Source organism: Euprymna scolopes, chromosome 14 (genome assembly GCF_053919585.1).
Source record: "Euprymna scolopes isolate OS-2025 chromosome 14, ASM5391958v1, whole genome shotgun sequence".
NCBI classification, from domain to species: domain Eukaryota; kingdom Metazoa; phylum Mollusca; class Cephalopoda; order Sepiida; family Sepiolidae; genus Euprymna; species Euprymna scolopes.
The window spans coordinates 61,045,150-61,069,479 of record NC_136495.1 but is presented as its reverse complement, the minus strand read 5'-3'; the positions used below and the strand labels follow the sequence as shown (position 1 = coordinate 61,069,479).

General features: G+C 34.9%; 1 protein-coding gene across 1 annotated transcript in view; it reads left to right on the top strand.

The window, feature by feature from the left end:
• Positions 1-23,864, top strand: part of LOC145292743 (uncharacterized) — a 37,659-nt gene extending 13,795 nt beyond the window's left edge. The window contains exon 2 of the mRNA XM_080138779.1: positions 23,784-23,864. Coding sequence (XP_079994905.1) covers positions 23,784-23,864 — 81 coding nt within the window. The remainder of the gene's footprint in view (positions 1-23,783) is intronic.
• Positions 23,865-24,330: the final 466 nt, after the last annotated feature.

Genomic DNA, 24,330 nt, shown 5'->3' with positions numbered 1-24,330 from the left:
TCATTTACTGTTTTTAGGTTTTGATTTGCTTTGCAAAGAACATTTTCTTTAAGTTTAAACAATCGAACAGTTTTATGATTGTTTTCTTTAATTACATGACATGACACTTGTATGGGTTTAACATTTGACATTTGACAATTTATAGCATTTTTTTAATATGAAGAAAACACATGATTATTTTAGTCCATCTAAATTTTTTTAATTTTCAATTGACAAGCTAGAAGCCTTGCACATAGTTATTATTTCTTTTAATCTCCGATACGCCAATGTGATAAAGTGACTAATGCAATTACACAAGCAAATGCGTGTATCACACACGCATACACACATACGTCTCTATATGTATAAATCTCAGAGAATAGAATTAATTAACCAATCAAAACAATAACTAAACAAACTTTATAATAAATCCAAGTGGTTTTCCCTTATTTTATTGACGATTAGAATTTTCTAAGCAAACGTTGAATATGCGAATATGCTTAATCAGTCATTGAGGTCAATTTGTGATGCATGTTTATTGAAAAATAGACATTCGTTTAGTTCATTTTACGTTGTTTATATATTTTATTCGGTTTGACACATTCCCCTAACGATGTCGAAAAATCCATTTTAGCAAAAAATTACTTTTACCATGACTAATGTTTGTGCAAAAATATTTTTAATCCAACGCGTGGTTATTGAGAAAAGTACGAACAGAAGAACGGATAAATGGGAGTGAATTACTAGCTCCAATCCTTCCTTTATCACGAAGCCAACTGATTACCCATTTTATATAAATACAATCTACACACATGAATCATTCCTGTAACAGAAGATTTCTACACCATGGTTAGAATGAGTCTTTATAGTACCTCAAATTTCAAAATGGATACCAATCCAAGGACTACGATCAATGTTTGCATTTGATCTGACATCTTGATAAACTTCAAATTCATCTGATGCGAGTGAATGAGTTAGAGGTGAAACTATCTTCCTCTTTCTTGTGTTTGTTGACAGTAAAGAAAGAATAGGGGATAAAAATTACTACCAGAACAGTAGCAGAAACTCGCCATAAAACAAGCGAAAACAGAAGATATGGGGTTTTGAAAGAAACAGCTTACCTTATATGCTTGTACCGGGGACGTGCAATAAGTAATGCACCTAGCAACGAAACTTAGCACACTTATTAGCCTTTCTCTACATAGGAACCACCCAGAGTTATGCATTTCTCCAATCGTTTGATGCAGCTTTGGAGACCGTTTTTGTAGAACACCCCAAGTTGGTCCTCCAACCACGACGTGACTTCAGAAATCAAGGCTGCGTCATCTGGTAAACGCTTTCCTTTCAAAAACAACTTCATGGCTGGGAAGAGGTGAAAGTCAGAGGGTGCAAGGTCAGGAGAGTAAGGAGGATGGGGTGTTTTCATAACCACACGCCTGTGCTTCTAATCTGGCGACATGCGAGTTGTGGACCGGAGTGTTGTCCTGCAGGAAGAGGATACCTTTGCTGATCTTGCTCCGCCTCTTGATTTTGATAGCTTCCCATAATTTCTTGGTCCCAGAAGACTGCGAGCATGGCCTTGCCAGTGGAGGGCTGCACCCTTGCCTTCTTTGGAGGTGGTGAGTCCATGTTCTTCCACTGCATCGAGTGGGCTTTGGATCATAGTGATGGACCCAGGTTTCATACTGTGTAATCAGTCTTCTTGGCACATCTCCAAATTCATCCTCGAGCACTCGACGCGTTCTCGCTTCTGGAATGGTGTGAGCAACCTGGGAATCCATCTGGCAGACACCTTATGCATATGCAAATGGTCATGAATGATAATTTCCACAGACCCTGTACTAATCTTGACATCTTGGGCTATTTGGCGAATAGTAATGCGCCAATCTTCCAAAATGGCAGCCTCAACTTGACGGAAAGATGCCTCATCAATGACAGAAGGGGGGGCGACTAGGTCTGAGAGCTGTTTCCACACACTTCCGGCCATGTTTGAATTCACGATGCCAGCGTTTTACAAGGTCATATAATGGGGCATTATCACCATAAGTTTCTTTCATTTCATCAAAAGTCTCATGTGGTGTGCGTCCTTTCAAATACAAAAACCAGATCACTCCTCGACATTCAACAGGCTCCATTTCACACCTGATTCAGTTCAAACACCTGTAAAACAGAAACCACAATTAGTTTAGATCTGTAATTTGCCCCATAATCCGTTGAGCTATAAATCATTGCACATGCAAAATTTCAGCTAGATCAGACAACTGGAAGTGGATCAGGGGCATTACTAATTGCATGCCCCTCGTATATGTTGATGGTTATCAGCTGTTTTCACTTGTGAAGTAATCCATTTCGGAAAAAGTTAATGTCAAGACAGAAACGCGCTTTTCTAGGACTTTCCTCATCTTAGTTTTTCCTCGTATAGGATGGTGTTTATCGTCTTTTGTTTGGGCGGGGGTAATTTCATTGCATACCTTACTTTTATTTTTTATTTTTTTACTCGTAAACTTTATATAGTAATGTTTTTTTTGGGGGGGGGGTTATTTCATCTTACAGATAATATCGGGTCATTAGGAGATAATATGCACAGAGAACTTCTTGAAAATTTTTGTATCAAAAATGACAAGTTAGAAGAATTTTCACTTTTAGACTCAACTACACCATAAAGTCAATGCTCTTCCAATTCATGATCTACTGAATGGTTTCTAATCCAATATGTGATCTACTAAGTTATTTAATTCCATTATGTAATATACCTATTAACCCTAACCCTTACTAACCCTAACTCATAGTTACTAACACTAACCCTAACACCACCATTATTTATTATTATTATTATTATTATTATTAGTAGTAGTAGTAGTAGTAGTAGTAGTAGTAGTAGTAGTAGTAGTAGTAGTAGTAGTAGTAGTGTCAGTTAACTACCCTATAGTTCTACCTAAATACGGAAAGCTCCCTTCACTCCTGAATTTTCTTTCTTTTTATGTGTCTGCGGGTGATTGGCTACTGCGAAGATTTTCTTTTTGCATTCTTGATTAACAAATAACCGAATAGCAGATCGGCATACAAAGAACATAAAGTGATTTTCGATGTCAGTACGACAATCATTTATTAACAATCGCTACCATTATTCATACTTTTCAAGCTTCATTTATTTTTATTAACTTTTCTCTAAACATTATTATATATTTTATCACAGCAAAGACTTACGAACAAAAGTCTGATGTAAGTCGAGAACTGTCTTCTTTGCATTTGAATTTTTTTCTCTCCTTGTACTGAGGAAGTGTAGAACCTCGGCCTGTTATCATTGCTACGACTATCTACGGGCATCAAGGATCATTCATGGCCTATTTTACGTTTCTATATTTAATTACCTGAAAATAATGAAGGGACACACTTACAAATAAACATGGTTTTCGTATACGTATAATTCAAGGAAACAAGAGTAGTATATCCCACTGGAACATGTAGGCAGTTCAGTTCAAAATTCCAGAAACGTTGTCGACTTCGACGGGTCACAGCAGAGGAAGATCCGAGAATACAATTGTGAATATAGACACAATTAAGATAAAAGAACAGTACAGTGTAAATGATCAAAAGCTGCTAAAGTGAAAACTGTGTGAAAATAAATCTTAGTCATTAGATTCGGAAATATTTCGATAAAGATTGGTCATTTATACTACTTAGATTATTCGGACTATTATTTTCATCTTATCCACGCAATGTTTCAACCGGTTTAACCTCCGACTTCCTTTAGCTTCGTCTTGTCGAACCCAGAAATATTTGTGTCACACTCAGGAATATTTATGTCGAACCCAGGAAAATTTATGTCAAACCCAAAAATATTTGTGCTGAACCTAGGAGTATGTACGGAATTTCAAACCAAGCCTTTAATATGAAAGCATAGATTGTTCTCATTTCGCTATCCATAATCAGGAAGAAGTCTAAAGCAAGTCTAAAGCAATTATTAATTATACAGAGTAAAAATAGGCCGGTCTCTCTAATCTTTCTCTTAACGGCTATATATAGTAATGTTTGATGTAAGAGAAAAAGTGGCCTAAAAACCATAAGACGTTTCTCTTGTAATAGCATATTGATTGGCTTGTAACATTGTTATTCTAGCAATTAGTTAATTCCTTTCTTAAGTGGCCGTTTTGTGTGTGGGTTGATTTCTACACAGAGTAGGAAAAACCGCAGAGAATCAATGTTTGAGCTCTCTCTCTCACTGTCAGCTTACCACGCTTAAATTAAATGTATCATTCTCTTTGGGTCGTTATATTCAAAATAGCATATTATGTTATCTTTTCGATTTTGTTTAGTTTTATAGAAATCGCTCAAGACAACGCGTGAAGCAACTTAATGTACGAGGCCAACAAGAACGAAAGATGATTATCGAAAAAGGAGGAGATGCCTATTCACCTTAGTTTTTAAAAGTCTTTAAAAGACCAAGTTAGGAGGAAAACAGTCAGCAGGAAGAGAGTCCTACAAATCTGCGATTTTTGGAAAGAAGTTCCAGGGAAAACCGGAATCGCCCTCCTTGGCTATCAAATTTTTTACTTTGAGAAATTTTAAAATGGTAGAATTATGGAAAAGGTTTTTGGAGAGATCCTGCGTTTGCGTAGACGGTATTTGAGCTCTTGAGAAAATTTGAAATACGATAGCAATCATTTCTTTTCTATTTATTTTGTTGGTAACGATCTTAGTAAGAAGTAAGATAGTAAATAGTAAGACAGTAAGAATGTCTTACAGATTCGCATACATTTGAGGTGATCGAATGAGGTTTGAAAGAAAACTTCCGTTACGTTTTTGTTAAGATGGTAAATGGAAGAGCGTTTAAGAAAGAAGAAAACGTTAACCTCTTCTATAAGTATTATGTCCCTTAGTTTTATCCCTTAAACAGTTATCTCCCTTGGCCGGACATTTTTTCTTATAGAGTTGTGTCCCCTATTTTAGCTGCTTTTCTAGCCGCACATGGCTCGGTTTTTTATCTTCTATTATCCTTCGCCGTTTTAAGCCTCGCCAATCTTTCACGAAAAACACCCGTCTAGCTGAATCCACTGTGAAAAATTTCCCCCACTCTTTATCTGTGCCTAAATCAAAACGTGGATTCCATGAACAAAGCTTCTTTCTTAGAACTGCACGCCTGTGAAACTCTGTTCCGTCTGCCTGCTTCCCACCTGACTACACCAGGAGATAGTAATGTGTTAGTTTCGAATTCAGCTAATGGTGCTTTCTTTCATATATATATATATATATATATATATATATATATATATATATATATATATATATATATATATATAAATATATATGCATATATATATATATATATATATATATATATATATATATATATATATATATATATATACGGTGGTCCACTTCAAAAAGTCCGATCTCTCTAATCTTTCTCTTACCGACCAACTGACACCACAAGACAAAATGCAATTTTTTTTCCGACAAGATGGCGTTACATGCTACACGTATCACAGATTACTGACACGAGTTCATGCCATGTTTACGGAAGAGAGAACAATAAGCAAAGGCCGCCACGTTCCTCGGATTTGTCATCATGTGATTTTTATCTTTGGGGGACTTTAAAACAAAAACTTTATGCAAATAATCCTCACAGTCTAGACCAACTAAAGGGGGGCATTACTACCGCTATCAGGCGAATCACCAGAGATCTATAGGCAGTGTCTGCAAACGTTGTCAAAAGTGCCCAGAAATGCATAGCTGTCAACGGGGAGCACTTCCAGCATCTTTTATAACACTACACGTAATTTAAAAAATAAAAGAATGTTCATCCTCTCTACTACATTTTCTGAACTACTTTTAAGTGGGCTAACCTGTATTTTAGTACCGTTTGTACTGAAGATTGAATCTTCAACCTCTGAAGAACTGTTAGAACTTATTGTTAATTAGCACTTTATCCGTTGTACCACGGATCTAAAGTTAGACACAAATATCTCTTTATTCGAGAAATAGCACCCGAAGAAGGTCGCAGATTACATTAACAGAAAAGTTTTGACAATAACATCCAAGATGAGAATAGTAATTCGAATAATACAAATAATTTGTATCTTGTTTTTTCGTTTATTTTGTATTATCTTTCTAGCTTTTTATATTTGCTTTGTAAGCGCAAATAAAAGTCTATTATTGCATTAAAACGACTAATATATCTGGACTTCACATGGAACCACGCGTGATTTTCACCAGATCAATAAGAAATACGTGAGAAAAAGTGGCCTAAAAACCATAAGACGTTTCTCTTGTAATAGCATATTGATTGGCTTGTAACATTGTTATTCTAGCAATTAGTTAATTCCTTTCTTAAGTGGCCGTTTTGTGTGTGGGTTGATTTCTACACAGAGTAGGAAAAACCGCAGAGAATCAATGTTTGAGCTCTCTCTCACTGTCAGCTTACCACGCTTAAATTAAATGTATCATTCTCTTTGGGTCGTTATATTCAAAATAGCATATTATGTTATCTTTTCGATTTTGTTTAGTTTTATAGAAATCGCTCAAGACAACGCGTGAAGCAACTTAATGTACGAGGCCAACAAGAACGAAAGATGATTATCGAAAAAGGAGGAGATGCCTATTCACCTTAGTTTTTAAAAGTCTTTAAAAGACCAAGCTAGGAGGGAAACAGTCAGCAGGAAGAGAGTCCTACAAATCTGCGATTTTTGGAAAGAAGTTCCAGGGAAAACCGGAATCGCCCTCCTTGGCTATCAAATTTTTTACTTTGAGAAATTTTAAAATGGTAGAATTATGGAAAAGGTTTTTGGAGAGATCCTGCGTTTGCGTAGACGGTATTTGAGCTCTTGAGAAAATTTGAAATACGATAGCAATCATTTCTTTTCTATTTATTTTGTTGGTAACGATCTTAGTAAGAAGTAAGATAGTAAATAGTAAGACAGTAAGAATGTCTTACAGATTCGCATACATTTGAGGTGATCGAATGAGGTTTGAAAGAAAACTTGCGTTACGTTTTTGTTAAGATGGTAAATGGAAGAGCGTTTAAGAAAGAAGAAAACGTTAACCTCTTCTATAAGTATTATGTCCCTTAGTTTTATCCCTTAAACAGTTATCTCCCTTGGCCGGACATTTTTTCTTATAGAGTTGTGTCCCCTATTTTAGCTGCTTTTCTAGCCGCACATGGCTCGGTTTTTTATCTTCTATTATCCTTCGCCGTTTTAAGCCTCGCCAATCTTTCACGAAAAACACCCGTCTAGCTGAATCCACTGTGAAAAATTTCCCCCACTCTTTATCTGTGCCTAAATCAAAACGTGGATTCCATGAACAAAGCTTCTTTCTTAGAACTGCACGCCTGTGAAACTCTGTTCCGTCTGCCTGCTTCCCACCTGACTACAACTTGGATGTATTCAAGTCCAACGTTTACAAATTCCTAATGAACCGCCCCCTTAAGTGAACACTTCATCAAATCTCCACACTAACGTACTGTACTTTCAATAACCCTTATCCCTGAGTGGCTTCCGGGCCTTGATAAGTGGTACCACCGTGTAAAAAAAAAAGCCATCTCCGATAAGAAAAATTATTTATCCCCTTCTTAAAGACACTTTTTAATACCTTAATGTTATTTTTTATATTATTTCATTTTGACTTCGAACTTTGTTTATTTTCTTCATTCACGTGTCCGGTCTCCTTATTTCTAGCTGTGTTGTTGATTTCCTTACACATACGACTCCCCGTTCAGCCATTTTTTTTTTTTTTTTTTTTTTTTTACAAAGGCATCACCACATTATCAAGGCCCAGAGGCCACTCAAGGATAAGGGTTAAAGAGTGTACAGTAGAAGTTGGTCAATATAGTAATCATTAGTAATGAAAATTTGGTAAATTTAATAACTTATATGGAACGGCTCATCAAGAACTTATTTACTTTAGACTTGAACAAAACCATATTGTAGTCAGCCGGAAAGCAGGAAAACGGAAGACAATTCCACAGGCGTGCAGTTCTAAGAAAGAAGCTTTGTTCATGGAATCTACGTTTAGGTTTAGGCACAGATAAAGAGTGGGGGAAATTATTGATAGTGTTTACAGCTAGACGAGTGTTTCTTGTGAAAGTTTGGCGAGGGGGGACCATAGATTGAAGCTCAGTTGAACACTTTCCATGAAAATAACGATACATCAGAGACAAACTCGCAACATCTCTTCTGTGAGATAGAGGTTGCAAGGAGGAGAAAAGGACATCTCCTACGAGGCTACGAAGTCTATTTTGAACTCTATCAAGGCAGGACAAGTTCTTTCTAGCAGCTCCTGCCCAGATGTGGCAACAGTATTCCATCCTTGGACGTACCTGGCTCTTATATAGATAGAGAATAGCATCAGCAGTGAGATATCTACTGGATCGATAGAAAGATCCCACCATTTTTCCAGCGGCCTTGGCAACAGATTTGATATACGTGTTCCATTTAAGATCAGGAGTAATGGTCAAGCCCAGAAGCTTGTCAAAACTTGAGGCCTCCTGAAGACGAGAGCCATTCATTTCAATTGATGACAAATTTGGATTAGAATGTTGATGATGTAAAGAGAGAAGCTTGGTTTTAGATGCATTAAAAGTAACCAGCCACTCCTTTCCCCATTGTACTACGTGCTCAAGATCAGAGGAGAGAGAATTGGAGAGAACTTGCTCGTTTACTGTCTTAGATGTGGTACCATAAATGGTAGTGTCGTCAGCATAAATGTCTACAAATGATGTAAGGATATGATTTGGAAGATCATTAATGTAGATCAGGAAAAGAGTTGGGCCCAGGATGGATCCCTGAGGGACACCGGCATTAATATTGTGAGCTTCTGATTTTTGCCCCTCAACTACTACTCTTATGAATCTATCAGAAAGAAATGATTTAATAATTGAGAAGACTTTTCCAGCTATACCATAGCTAGCGATCTTATGAAGTAAACCTTTATGCCATACCCTATCAAAGGCTTTAGATATGTCAAGAGCAATTGCCCTAGAAAGATTGCCACCGTCGAGAGATTTGCTAATCCTATGCGATATAACTGTAAGGACATCTGCTGTAGATCTAGCAGAACGGAAACCATATTGAGTGTCACTAAGAAGGTTATTTTTGTTGAGATGTTTGATTACTTCTGTATTTAATACAGATTCTAGCAACTTACTCATGACGCACAGGAGACTTATTGGCCTGTACTGAGAGGGGGATGAGCGATCACCTGAATTCTTAAATACAGGGCATACTGATGAGATTTTCCAGGGAGATGGGAAACTATTCTCCTTAAGACAACGTTTAAACAGTTTTGTAAGTATGGGCGCTAGTTCAGGTTGAAGTTTTTTGAGTACTATAATTGGAATACCATCAGGGCCAGTTGCTTTACTGGAATCAAGGTTTTTGATTAGCTTGGCAACATCACGTACAGATATACGTATATCACATAGCGTGTTTTCTGATACAAGAGGAAATATTGGGGGTTGGCGGTCTTGGTCGCAAAGGGTAGAATTAGCTGCAAAGTTCTTGACAAAGAGTTTGGCTTTGTCTGATGCTGACGAGATTACCTCAGATCCATTGATAATAGTTGGGATGGAGCACACGCTTCTGTTCAGGATTCTGTTTGCTATTTGCCAAAACTGGTGGGAACCAAGCCGCTGCTCAGCTACTTTGGACTTAACAGATTGAGCATACAACTCTCTTGCGTTCCTTATTACTTTCTTACAATGGTTGCTGGCAGTCCTGAAAACGGCTTTAGTTTCCATACATCTATTACGTTTGAAGCAGTGGAAAAAGTGATTTCTGTGCGCAATGGCAGCAGCACATTCTGGAGAGAACCATGGCTGGCTGTTAGGTTTTTGCTGAAATTTTTTAGAGGGTATGAAATGGTCAATACCTACAATTAACCATTCAGTTAGGTCTAATACTATAGAGGACACATCCTTTTTAAACATGGAATGCAGAGGTAGATCAGATATAAATGTACGGAAGCTATCCCAGTCAGCCTTAGTGTATCGATATACTGTACGATGAAGAGGTACGTCTGGGGACTTATTACATTTCATTTTTATCTTAATTGATACAACAGAGTGGTCGGAAGATCCAAGAGGCGACAGAACAGAAACTGAACATAGTTCAGGGCAAGTTGTGAGAAAAAGGTCTAGTAGGCTCGCATACTGGCCGTCATTATCGGGCACACGGGTAGGTTCCTGAACAATCTGAGTGAGGTCATAGGCAATGGAGAAATCATGACAGAACCTCCCCTCATCATCGGTCTTGTTTGAGTGGGTCAACCATTCGACGTTGTGAACATTGAAGTCTCCACATACGTGAATGTTAGCTGAAGGATAAGTAGAAAGGACTTGGTCAATTTTCTCAGATATGCTTTGAAAGATAGTAACTCCGCTGTTGTGGGGGCGATAGAGAGTAAATATAAATGCAGTAGTGTGAGCTAAAGCAACCCGGAAGCACATAAGCCATTTTATAACTTCTCGTTTCTGGACTTTTTTCTCTTTGTATTCTGAACAATGTTGTTTGTTTTTGTTTTTTGTTTGTTTCTTTCAGTTTTTTACAGTATCTACTTTCAATAAGAATCACCACTTATCAAGGCCCAGAGGCCACTCGAGGACAAGAGTGTACAGTAGTCAAAAGGACAATATCATAGTAATCGTTAGAATCGTTAGAAGTGTAAATTTGGTAAATTGGGTTACTTAAGGGGAACGGCTCATCAAGAACTTGTTTACATTGGATTTGAAGACGGCCATATTGTAGTCAGCTGGAAAGCAGGTAAACGAAAGAGAGTTCCACAGGTGTGCAGTTCTTAGAAAGAAGCTTTGTTTATGGAATCTACGTTTAGGTTTTTGCTCTGTAAAAGATGAAAAGAAACAGGATAGTTCCAAATAAACCCAAATCTGTAAATCTTTAGCTATGATATCCGAATGGAATTCGGTATGGAAAAGTGCGCACTGTTGACCATGAGGAGGGGCAAATTAAAAGCAACAGAAGGTATAGTACTACCAAATCAAACAGAGATGAGAACACTAAATGCACATGATAGCTACAAAGACTTGATAGTTCTGGAAGCAGACACAATCAAAACAACAGAAGCGAAAGAGAGAATTGGAAAAGAATACCTCAGAAGGACAATAAACTCCTCGAAACTAAACTATATAGTAGAAACCTAATTAAAGGAATAAACACGTGGGAAGTGTCACTAGTAAGATACTCTGTTTCGTTTGTAAGTTGGACCAAAGAAGAACTAAGGAATATCGACCAAAATACCAGGAAATTCATGACGATGCACAAAACACTACACTCAGAGGATGATTCTGACCTACTCTATGTGAAAAGAAAAGGCGGTTGACGGAGGATGGTTTGTATAGAAGACTATATAAATAACAACAACAAAAAAAGAATTAGAAAAATACATAATGCAAAACACCGAAAGAATAATTACTACAGCAAGAGACACGGAAGAAACAAACTAAATAAAAAAGGACGCTAGGAATAAGACGGATAAATAAAAACGGGAAGAGAAACAGCAACACGGACGATTCATCAGGATGACAACAGATGAGACTAATGAAAACACTTGGAAATGGTTACAAAAAGGAAACCCAAACAGGGAAACTGAATCCCTAATAACAGATGCACAAGATTAGAACCAACCACATCAAAACAAGGATCGCCAAGACACAAGAAAACAGCAAATGCAGACTCTGTGGAAAAACAGATGAAAAAATAAACCATACAATAAGTGAATGCAGCAAACTAGCCTCAAAAGAAGATAAAAATAGACACGATTGAATAGGAAAGACAGTAACCTGTCAATTCTGAAGATTATTGCATCTTGAACGCCCACACACACGGTTCAAGCACAAACCGGCAGCAATACTGGAAAATGAAAGCATCAACATCATATGAGACATGGATATACAAACGGAGAATCCCATCCAAGCAAGAAGACCAGATATCATAATAGTTAACAAAAAGGAAAAGTCCTGTCAGATCGTAGATTTTTCCATTATAGCAAATCACAGAGAGAAGATCAAGGATACAGAGAAGCGGATACATGGAACTGGCCAGAGAGCTCAAAGGGATCCTGAAAATGAAGAAAGTCAAGATAACACCACTAATAGTAGGAGTGCTAGGAACGAGACCGTAAAACATTGAAAAAAAGAATAGGAAAGATTTGAATCAGAGGGATGGTTGAAAAGATACAACGGATAACAATAATAAAAACTGGATAAATAATTAAGGAAACCCCTTGAATGAACTACAGACAAATTCGACACACAGAAACGGCTACAAATGTAAAACGCAAAGGAACATCACATGGAATCGACAGTATAATTATAAGATACAGCACACCCCCATTTTTGTGTGTGTCACAATAAACTGGTACCACACCACATATGTGAGCAGGGTTAAGCAGGATGGAAAGACCGAGGAGAGAATGAATTAACCAGTCCTCCGTTGGTTGAGTGCAAAGAGGACTGGGACCTTGGGGAGATCTATTGCCACCCAAATTCTAGCGAAGACAAATGGTCGCTGCCAAGGAGATATAAATGGTAAGCGGCTATTGTGATAACGCAAATTCTTTTGCAAAGATTATCGAAAGAGATGGGGAGTACTGGAAATCTGGGGAGGCTCCAGAGAACACCACAAGTTGCGTGACTACTCTTAGTGAGTAAATAATAATAATAATAATAATAATAGTAGTAGTAGTAGTAGTAGTAGTAGTAGTAGTAGTAGTAGTAGTAGTAGTAGTAGTAGTAGTAGTAAAAATTTAGTTAAAGGTATGAACACTTGGAAATTATCACTTACGAGATACTCTCTGGATAATTCATAGGCTGAACCAAAGAACTAAGGCAAGTTCATCCGAAGAAAAGAGGACTAATGATCATGCACACTGCATTACATCGATACTAACCAACTCTACGTTAAAATGAGCAAAGCGGTGTGAGGACTAGTGAGTATAGAAGACTATGTGATAGACACACACAAAAAAAGACTTGGAAAATACATAATGCGCAAAGATTGATCACCGTAGCGAGAGAAATCGTCAAAATGAGCAATGCAGAAAAGGGTCAATCTGGAAACAAACAAAAAAAGAAGAAAAGTGGGTAGAGACGCAGTTAAATAGACGATTCATAAGAATGATAAGAAAAGATAATCACGAGAAAACCTGGACATGGTTAAGAAGAGGACACTTGAAGAGAAAAACAGAATCGTTACTGACAGGTGCACAGAACAACGCGATTATAACTAACTACATTAAGACTTAAATAGATAAAATCCAGAAATAAAAAAAACAGTAAATGTAGAATTTGTCGACAAAGAAACAACACGGTAAACAACATGTTAAGTGAATGAAGCAAACTAGCCCTATTTTTCTTTCTGGTTCATTCTTCTGGGTTGTTGTTGGTTTTCTGCATTAATCATCTTTACTTGTATTAGGTCGATGTTATTCTTGTAGCTTAAATCAGAGGCGACAGAAATTTCCGGATTTTTTTTCTTTTATACGCTTTTATACGCTTGTTATGCAACATGTAATTTTTCATTACATTTATAAAAATGTAATGAAAGTAAATATCATGCAACATTACTTTTTATTCATCTAAAGAGTTATCGCTGTCCTCTTTTCAAAATCAGTTAATTAACCAAGCTGTTCGTTTGCTTTAATTGTCTCCTTAAAAGAAGAGAGACCACTTAACGGGTTCTTTTACGTGACGTAACCCAACTTTCTTGTATCGTTGACGCTTTTATGGGATAATATTTATTGCTATTAAAAATACGATTAGACATGAGACTATGGTATCTGTCATCCAATGTCATTTATGGCCCATTCATGCTAACAATAGCTTTCAGGGTTTTCATTTTGTCTACCGTGAACATCATAATCAATTACCATAACGAAACACTCACTCTGTGGAATATCGTATCTGCATTAGAGTGGTAGAAAATCAACAAATAAAACAGAACCTGTGGCGAGTTAGTAAGATCTTTTCAACCCTATCTGCAGTAGATCGCTTATTTTTCCCGGTTGTAAGATCGAAGATAAGTAGTTCGATCTCTAAGTGGTAGTGGAGTTCTTAAATAGGACTAAAATTTAAAAAATAGGATAAAGTTGGGCATGTCTAGTACGATTTCAAGGTAAAATCATTGGGGAGAATTATATCACCATGGTAAGGGAAAATCGTTCCCAATTATTATTTAGTTTGAATGTTTCCGTTTAAAATTATAGCCACCAAGATATCCAAATAAATGCTATCTACAAAAGAGGCGAAAGCTGTAGAGTTTCATGCTCCAAACTCTGGAGTTCTAATTTCGAATCTCGCTGATGTGCTGTATAACGGCGAAACACTTATTTGTGATTAATTATATATTTAAAATATATGTCGCGTCGTATTTGTAATGCTATATTACAATGTTTATTTAGAAACAAGCCTACCTTGAATATATTTTACTAACCTTAAATATATATACACATATAGAAAGTCCTCACTTGTATTTTTAACTGCAAATTCAAGCTAAATTTAATATAACTGTTTAAACAAACTATACCTCATTTGATTAGCCTTTTATTCTTCTATAATTTTACCTGTTCATATTTGACTTTTAATTGAAATATTCTAGTGTTCACGTCAATTTAAAAAAAATAACTTCAAATTGAGAAGGCAAAAAGAAAGTCTGCACAATGGAAAATTGTTATTTAAATGTAACTTTAGGACATTAATGCAACACAAATACAACAGGAACACAATAAACTAGTTAATATTTAGTAGCATAGCCCTTCTACAATTTGACAGCCTGGCAGCAATACTCCAGGGAAAGGGCATTTAACTTTTCTTTAATTTTTGTCCAAAGTTCTTCCAAATTTGAAATTTTATCATTGCGTAACTGTTGCTTGATGTAATGCCATACATTTTCGATAGGATTGAGGTTTGGAGATAGTGCAGACCGATCAAAACATGGAATATTATGCTCTTCCAGGAACCTCTTGACATTGCCAGCTGTGTGAATGAGAGCATTATCCTGCATGAAGATGGGATTATCATCCAAATTCCGACCAAAGTAGGGTAAAAAAATGCTCAGTCAGCACATTAATGTACTTGGTCGAATAAATTCGACCTTGTAAGCGTACTATAGGCCCTGAACCATTGGTACTAATAATGCCCCACACCCAAACTGAACCTCTACCACCTTGCAGCGTTGAAACTGAGCACTAGGATTAAATTATTCGTCTTTCCTCCGAAGGACGTACTGCCTACCATCACTGTCTAGCCTATTGAACTTGCTTTCGTCGCTAAAAACCACTTTTGACCAATATGAAGAGTCATGATCTTCATTGCATCTGACGAAGTCCATACGACGCTTTTTGTTCTTTACAGAAATCATTGGCATTCGTCTTGCAACATATCTTCGCAAATTAAATTCCTTTAATCTGTTCTTGACAATAGAAAGAGAACACTTTTTAACAAGATTGCACTGTTGTTGGATTTGGGGAGCTGTTTCAAATCTGTTTCTTAGGTTGCAGATCTTGATAGCATTGTCTTCCCTGTGAGAAGTAACTCTTGTACGACCAGATTCAGGGGCTTTACGAACACTGCCGGTGTTTTTTTGGTGCTTTTGCAGTTTTTCGTACCGTTTTCTCATTACATTTCAATCTGCGGCCGATTTCTCGATTGGATAAACCAGAAAGATGGAGATTAATGAGCTCCGGGCGATCACTAAGAGAAAGTCGTGGCATATGGACTAAACGTTACGTTGTAAAACCTGGAACAACAACAATTACGATCAGAGATGCTTTGTTTCCTGTTAATGGATATTTTAAACTGATTTAGAGGCGATAATTTAAGCTGGCTTTAAGCGAATTTGTTACTGCGGACTTTCTTTTTGCCTCCTCAATTTGAAGTTATTCTTTTAATTGACGGGAACACTAGAATATTTCATTTAAAAGTCAAATATAAACGGGTAAAATTATAGAGGAATAAAAGACGAATGAGGTATAGGTTGTTTAAACTGTTACATTAAGTTTAGCTTAAATTTGCAGTTTTGGAAAAAATTACAAGTGCGAACTTTATTTTTTCCGGAACTGTACATTCTTTTTTTTATTAACAACACGTTATATATGTTGTTAATATTTTTTTTAATGAATGAATGAATGCCGACTGTATTAACTGGAAAGGTTCTATTCGTAGGTTAGAAAAGTTTTGAAATATTGTTTTTTCTAACGCGCTGATGGAACCCCAATTTGTGCAAAATATGGTTTGATGGACAGTTATACTCTAACATGTCATTACATATTTTATCAGCTAATAAGCTGTTAATAGTAAACGCAACTAATTTTCATTTATAACAGTTTAATAGTGTTATAGTTTTCTATATAGGAAACACAAGTGACAAGAATCATTACCAAAAGTTTGGATTCTTTGGATTTTCGCTCTTGCATCGACTAACGTCATATCTTTAACGTGGCTGATGCTTTCATATTTCATCATCTTTCTATTCTTTAAACATGGCTGCTGCACTTAAATATAAATGATGTCATTGTTACTTAAAGTCTGTTTTAATAATAAAATAGCATTTGTCCATGGAAAGGTATAAATTATATTATTCTTTTTTTTATCACATGTCAGCAACCAGCAAATGTATGCTCTATGTAAAAACGAATAACTCGTACTTAAGAACGTCTCAGAAAGATAAATCTGAGATAGTGACTTAAGAACCTTTTAAAGTTTTCTACTTCAGACTATATATATATTGGTTGATCGCATTCTTGAAGACCAAGGGAAAAATTATTATACAACTATAGCATTTTTTATATTTGTTCATTTCAGCGATTATTTACACACACACACACACACACACATACATACATATATATATATATATTTAATAGTATAGAAGTTCAGAAAAGCATTGGTACCGTCAGTTTCAAACCCAACATAAAGGGGACCAGTTAATGGTAAAACGTAAATGATGTTAGGCTCTCGTCAGCCATGTTGTTTCTGTCTGAGGAAAAAAATTCAGGCCCGCATTTATTTTTTTATAATGATGTTCATTTTTATTTAACTATAGCTTATTCATATCTCTGTATATTTTATTTTATTCTAATATGAATTTTCTAATTTATTAATTTTTTATTTAATGCATTTTAGTAAATATGTACTGTTCTGTTTTTGCATGGTTTCCGGTCTGCCTTCTGTTAATTTTAGCTGGTGCAAGCGAGATAATTACTTTATCTTATTTGTTTAATTTAAGGGGAGATAATCCATGTTTTAGTTGGTCCAAGGGAGGTAATTAATCTATCTTATTTATTTTTAACCTTTTTTATTTTATTTTATTTTAAATAGTTGAGGGAGGTATGCAAGCTATTTGATTTCTAAGTCTTTTATATATGTGTATTGTATTCTTTAAGGTAGCCATAATTTTCATACTCAATTTATACTTAATATTTATACTTACAATTGTCTAAATGTCCATTTTCACTTTACTAATTTATGCGCTAAGTTGACTGCATCTAGAATACTCTTGAAGAAATTCCTTTAGGTCGGGTCTTCATCCGTTGTTCGGTCCTCCCAATTTATTAGGAGCGCTTGTCTCCTATGTAAACAGGCTTTGAGGGTCTCACAGTAAACTGGTCTTTGGAAGGTATTTAATAGTCTTTATAATGTGGTACTTCTCCGCATCACAATGGGGGCACCGTTTTGAGGCTGGTGAGTACGCTGGTCTTCTCTCTATGATCCTCCATTTAATTCTGAAAGGTGTTCCCTTATCTTTTAGCTGCCATACAGCATTAAATGGAGGATTATAGAAAGAAGACCATTGTAAGTATTGTACCTTACATTATCCTTAATACTTTTTTTTTACTTTTTCTCTTGGGATTAACCGGTCGTACACCGATCGTACCTTCCTGGCAAACATAATTTCAGCTGGGGATAATTAAGCATCTGTATTTAGATTTGGTGTTATCCTATATATTGCTAAAAAAAATTTAATGCTTTTTTCTTCCGTGTCTATGTTATTATTCTTTTTTAAAGCTCGTTTAAAAGTATCGACAAATATTTCCGCTTTTCCGTTTGATCAAGGGTTAAAAGTTAGTGTTGTAATGTGTTCAATGGCCAGTGCCTCACAGTAGTGCTTGAATTACTGACCTGTGAACATAGTGCCATTATCACTGACAATTGTTTTCGGAACTCCGAACAGACTAAATACCTCGTCCAGCGCTTTCATTGTGTTTGCTGCTGTAGGGTGTTTGTATTTAAAATTTTCTGGCCATTTTGACATACTATCTACGATTACTAAGTAATATTATCCCGTCAGAGGTCCTGCGTAATCGATATGGATGCGTATCCAGAGTACGTCTGTTTTAGGCCTGTTTGGGGGAGATCTTGCGGCTAGTTGGCAACCTCTACATAATTTCACCATTTTCTCAATGTCCTGATCCATTCCAGGTCAGTATGTGAATCCTCTCATTAGGGCCTTCATTCTGGAGATTACAGGATGTCCCATGTTGGAGTTCCTTTAGGAATTTCTTTTGTAATACTTACGGTATTACCACTCTATCTGCGTACATCAGAGTTCCATCACACATAGAAAATGGAAACGCTTTCAATCCTTTTCTATTCTTTTCGTCTTGTCCCACTTTTTTTATCTTATTAATATACTTATCTGTTTTCGCTGCTTTCTTTATATCCTCAAGTGTAACAGCAAGTTCCCTAACAGTATTTATTAATATAGTTAGTACATTTTCTTCTTTTAGTGCTGCTATAACAGTTTCTTCAAGTTCAGTTTTACTGGGCATCAATCTCGACAAACCATCTACATGTGCAATTTTACTAGATGCTAGGTGTTTCATTTTGAAATGGTAATTGAGCAAAATAATACTCCATCTCTATAATCTATTTGCCGTATGATTAAGAATCCCTTTTCCGAACCAAAAATCGATAATAATGATTTATGGTTCGTTTCTAAAACGAAAGATCTTCCATGAATTAATCTAAGAAATTTCTGACGGCATACACAATCGCCAAACCCTCTTTTTCGATCTGACTGTACTTTCTTTCAGCGGGTAATAAAACCCTCGAGGCATGAGAAATTGGTTTAGTAGATCCATCTTCCATTCTGTGTAGAAGCACCGCTCCTAAACCGTATTCGCTCGCATCTGCCGTTACAATTAGATTCTTTTTGGGGTCGTAATGTGCTAACGCTAGATCCAATAACAAACATCTTTTAATTTTTTGGAATGCTTCCTCGCATTCTTTTTTCCAGAGCCATATTTTATTCTTCTTCAATAATTCATTAATGATGCTCTTAGTTCATGAATATTTGTGATATAAGAATTATAGTAGTTTGCTAGACCCAAGAATGACTGTAACTTCACTACATTGTCTGGTCTAGGAATGTCTCTAATTACTTTTGTCCTATTTCAGTTAGGTCTTCTACCTTATCAATCAATTATTTGTCCCAAATATTCAATCTTGTCTATACCAAAATTACATTTTTCGAGAGTCACTTTAAATCTGTAGTCTACTATTATCTCGAATACCTTCCGAATATGGTTTTTATGTTCTTCAACATTTTTGCTTCTTATCTAAATGTCGTCTAAATAAGCCATTGCAAAATCCAAGCCTGCTAGCATGGCATCCATAATTTGTTGGAATAAATTTGGTGCTACTTTGAACCCAAATGGCATTCGTTTTCGAGAAAATAATCCTTTATGAGCATTCATTGTAAGGTATTTAGAACAACCTTCGTGGACTTTGACATGCAAATATGCTTCTGACAAGTTAATTTTTGTGAAAATTTTTCCTCTATTTAACTTAAAAAATATTTCCTCGGGGGTAGGGCGTGGATAGTTATGATCCTTTAAGAAACCATTCAGTCCCGTCGAAAAATCTCCACATACCATGATTTTTTTATTTTTATTTTTCACATAAACTGTGGGTGATGCCCATTCAGAGTAGTCCACTTTTTTATTACTCCGATTTCTTCGAGCCTATTTAATTCTTTCTCGATTGTTTCTAATGTTGAATACGGAACCTTCCTTTTGGATTTAAACACTGGTTTCGCTTCATCTTTCAGTTCAAATTTCACTTCCGTTTTTGTGCAGCAGCCCAGATCTTCAGAAAATACATTTTTAAAATCCTTCTTCAAATCCCCAACAAATCTTCCTGGCAGTTTGGGACTTTCAGATCCTGTCACATTTACTCTTTTGCAAAATGAGTTTATTGGTATCTCCCATGAATTGAAAAGTATCATCAAATCTATACCGAATAGATTAGAATTTTTCCAGGTATCACATACATTTTAGTTTTTAACGTCTTTTCATTCAGGGTCACATTAGTATAAAATTCACCCTTAAATTTTAATCTATTTCCAGACATTCCTCTGGTAATTTTCTTTGTGTTTTGCAGCTTTGGAGAGCCAATTTTCTTCCATGTGGTTTCATCAATTAAGGACATGTCACTTCCAGTATCCAAAAGACAGTTTACTTTCCGGCCATTGATTCTAACTTCAATATATTTCCCTTTTTTACCATACATGGACTCTTTTTTGAAATCAATGGTCTTTATTTCAGGCTTACAGTATTTCTCCTTTTTGCATACTTCTGACTTGTGTCCTTTACGCCCGCACTTATAGCATATTTTGCTTTTGAAGTAGCACTCTTTTGTGAAGTGATTTTTTCCTCCACACGTCTTACAGTATTTTTTACATAGTGGTCACCTTGCTTTACCCTTTGTATTTTGTCAACATTTTTCTCTTCGATACTAGTATTATTCTGTTTTAAATTTAACAGTTTCTGGCATTCCTCAGTAATTTTTTGTAAGGTTATTTCTCTGTCTTGGTTCATAATGGATAATATCCTAGAACGAATCTCTTTATCTTTCGAGGATGTTAACCCTTGCACAAATATCAAGCATTTAAACATGTCCTCTTTTAGGTCTTTCAACTTAAATAACTCGCATTGGGCATTTACTCTCCCAGCATAGGCGATAAAGTCTTCATCATCTTGTTTTAAAATATTTAAACACCTATAACGAGTATAAAATAAGCTATCCCGTTCCCCGAAAATGTTCGATAAAATTTCTATAGTCTCTTTAAAAGAAATATCTTCGGGTTTCTTTGGGAGTATAAAATTTGTATACTTGTTTTTTTTTATGGGAACCCAGTTTTTGCAACAGTAAAATAATTTTTTCTTCATCCGACCAGGCCTGAAATCGTTTGGAAAAAATATTTTCGTATCTACGATAATATGCTGGAAACGTTAATCCATTAGTCGGTTCATATAAAAATTCTGTCAGCGAATTTGCAATTCCTTCCGGAATGAACCGACAATCCTTTTTTTCTTCTTGTTTCATTAATATTGTTTTTAATACGTCATTTTGTTTTAACTGTTCTTTTTGTAAAAATTCCCTCTGACTTTGTTGAGTTGCCAGTGCTAATTGTATCGTTTTTGTAAACTCGGCTAATTGTTCTATGTTGAAGAATTTTTTTTAATACAGTAATAAAACAAAAGGTTAACAGTACCTGCACAAATTAAATTAATTAAATTCACTTAATAGTTTTTTTTAACCACAAAAAAAACATTCTTTTGTAGACCACGTTTTTGCAACACCCATAAAATTGACACTGAAACACAGCCTACACGTGTTTTTCCGCCGTATTTTTTCTCCTTATGAAACAAAAGAAATTTAAAATGGACACTTTCAAAAATTGTTTCTTTCAATGCTTCGTGAAATGTCAGTAGGACCGTAACAGACTGAATTTAAAAAAATATAACTTTTTGTATGTCTTAGCTTTTTTTTTTTTGGTAGTTGAATTTGTAGTATTTTCTTTTGGCCTTCTGTACATATGTATAACCGATGCTATTTTTGTTTATAGCCTTTACTGTAATACCTTGAGATACGAATTTAATTTTTTTAATAGAACAAAATATATATAATTAATCTGTTTCAAGGGTAAGAAATTTACCCCAAACAAGCTTAAATTATGCTAAAATTACACTCAACAATTTTTAAAGAAAGATAAAAACGACAGTAATGGCACAGAGATTGATATATAATAATAATAATAATAATAATAATAATAATAATAATAATAATAATAATAATAATAATAATAATAATAATAATAATAAATATTAATAAAAACAATTTAAACAAAAATAGAGTTGTACTCACTACCCAGGGAAGTGCTAGCGTTCGGGATGCATGCAAGGGGATAGAAGTAAGGCTACCGTGCACGTACACACATATACACATATGCATATGCATATACACACACACGATACGGTAAATAAAAAGAAGCAAGATTATACACAATTAAAAACGTTGAATGAACTTACCAAATGCATTAACTTAATGTAATAGAAAGTATGAATAAAAAGTAAAGAATATAATTGTAATCGATTTACCATGGTGAGAGGAATGAGTGGTAAACGAAGGTTAGCTAAGGGGAGGAGGAGGCAAAGAGAGATGGGCTGAAACGGTATAGTCTAGCCTATGATACATAAACACACACATCCTTATCTTTAGACTTAGCACCCATGGCTTAAAAAATAAATGTTAATAACATTAAGAAAAGCACGAGAATCGTCAACACACAACAATACAATGTTTTCTGGGTGACAACAATGAACACCCTGGGAGAGAAAAGTTCGGGTAATCGAACAAACACTCTGCTACTTTATTTAATTTTAAAAAATCATACAATGAATCGTCATATTTCAAAGAAAATTGTATCTTAGTTCATTCGTATCTCAAGTTATTACTATACTTGCTAGACGTGTGAATTATACTTATTTATCACATATCAACAATCATGGACGGGTTTTTTTAAGAAACCCAAAAATAACTCGTACTTAAGAACATATTTTAAACGTTTAATAGACACGAACATAAACAAAATTACAAGTTCATTACCACTTTTACGATTTTTAAATAGACTGATTTTTTTGTTACTGTGCACTTATTTTCTCTATAGACACATAACGGTCTTTATCTATTAAATTCTTTATTTGGCCAATCAACTCTGGTGTTCTGTTATCCTTACTCTTTGCTCACCTCTCATCATCCCTCACATTTGAATCTCTTATTCCACTCAAAAACTGATGCTCGATTCATGCAAGATAGTCCAAAAACAGTCTGAAGTCTGAAGCATTCTATACATTTCTGTGGCACTTTTAATGCATATCGTTCTTCTAAAGTGTCCTCACGTCCAGATTGTATTTTTGAAATTCGCCAGCTGTGTTTTAGTAGGATGCATTCTAATTCCTGCTGTAGCTGTTTATTTTAACGTGAAATCATAAAATTGGTCACTCATCTTATAATATGTAAAGTAATAGCATACTGAAATTTAAAGAGTTCACGACAATTTTAAATGCTTGTACAAAAATAGTCTGGAAACTTATTGAAGGCATCTTGTATATGAGAAATAATATTAATATAAATTTTATCTGCTACTTAATCTAACAAAAAGTATACACTTCATAAACGCTGTTATATTTACTTCGTGAATTGAAAATGAATATTGAAAACTTAAATATTTTTATTATGAAATTGAACAAATATATATATATATATGTATATATATATATATATATATATATATATATATATATATATATATATATATATATATATATTTCAGGATTTATTAAAAGTATTTTTGTAGTATAAATCCCTTATAATATCATTCAAATTGTTTCAAAAACAAGCCCAATAAAGTTATGTTTCCGGCTTAAGAGCATGAATATAAAATCTCAATAATTTCAGACAAAATTTATTTCTTTTTATTTCAGCAAATGCCTATATTTTTCCCTTTCAGACTTACGCACGTTTCGCAACCGGTAACGAAAATATTATCTTTGGTTTTAAAGACTGCTCTTCAAAGACGATCATTTACTGATGAAAATACAATCACGCTATTTGAAAACAAAAAAAAAACAAAAAAGGTGTACAAGAAAAAGAACGGTATGTCAAAAGCACAAAAACACATTCTAACGATAACAAAGAACCTCCCCAAATAATTAACACAATGTTAGAAAGTTTTCAAGCCATTATCTTAGCTTGTGAGTTTATCGTGTTTTTGACATGCCATTCATATTCATTTTTCTCTTCTTTTCGTTTTGACATAGTGTGCTAGCTGTTTTTTTCTTTTGTTTCGTTTTTTTTTTTAATAAATGATCATCTCTGAAGCGCAACCTATCATACAAAGGAAAATATTTTCATTATAAGTGTACAAAATAATAAAATATATAAGTAAATAAATCATTTAGAGTGTGAACTGGTTCTTTCTTTGGCCATATATATATATATATATATATATATATATATATATATATATATATATATATATATATATATATATATAT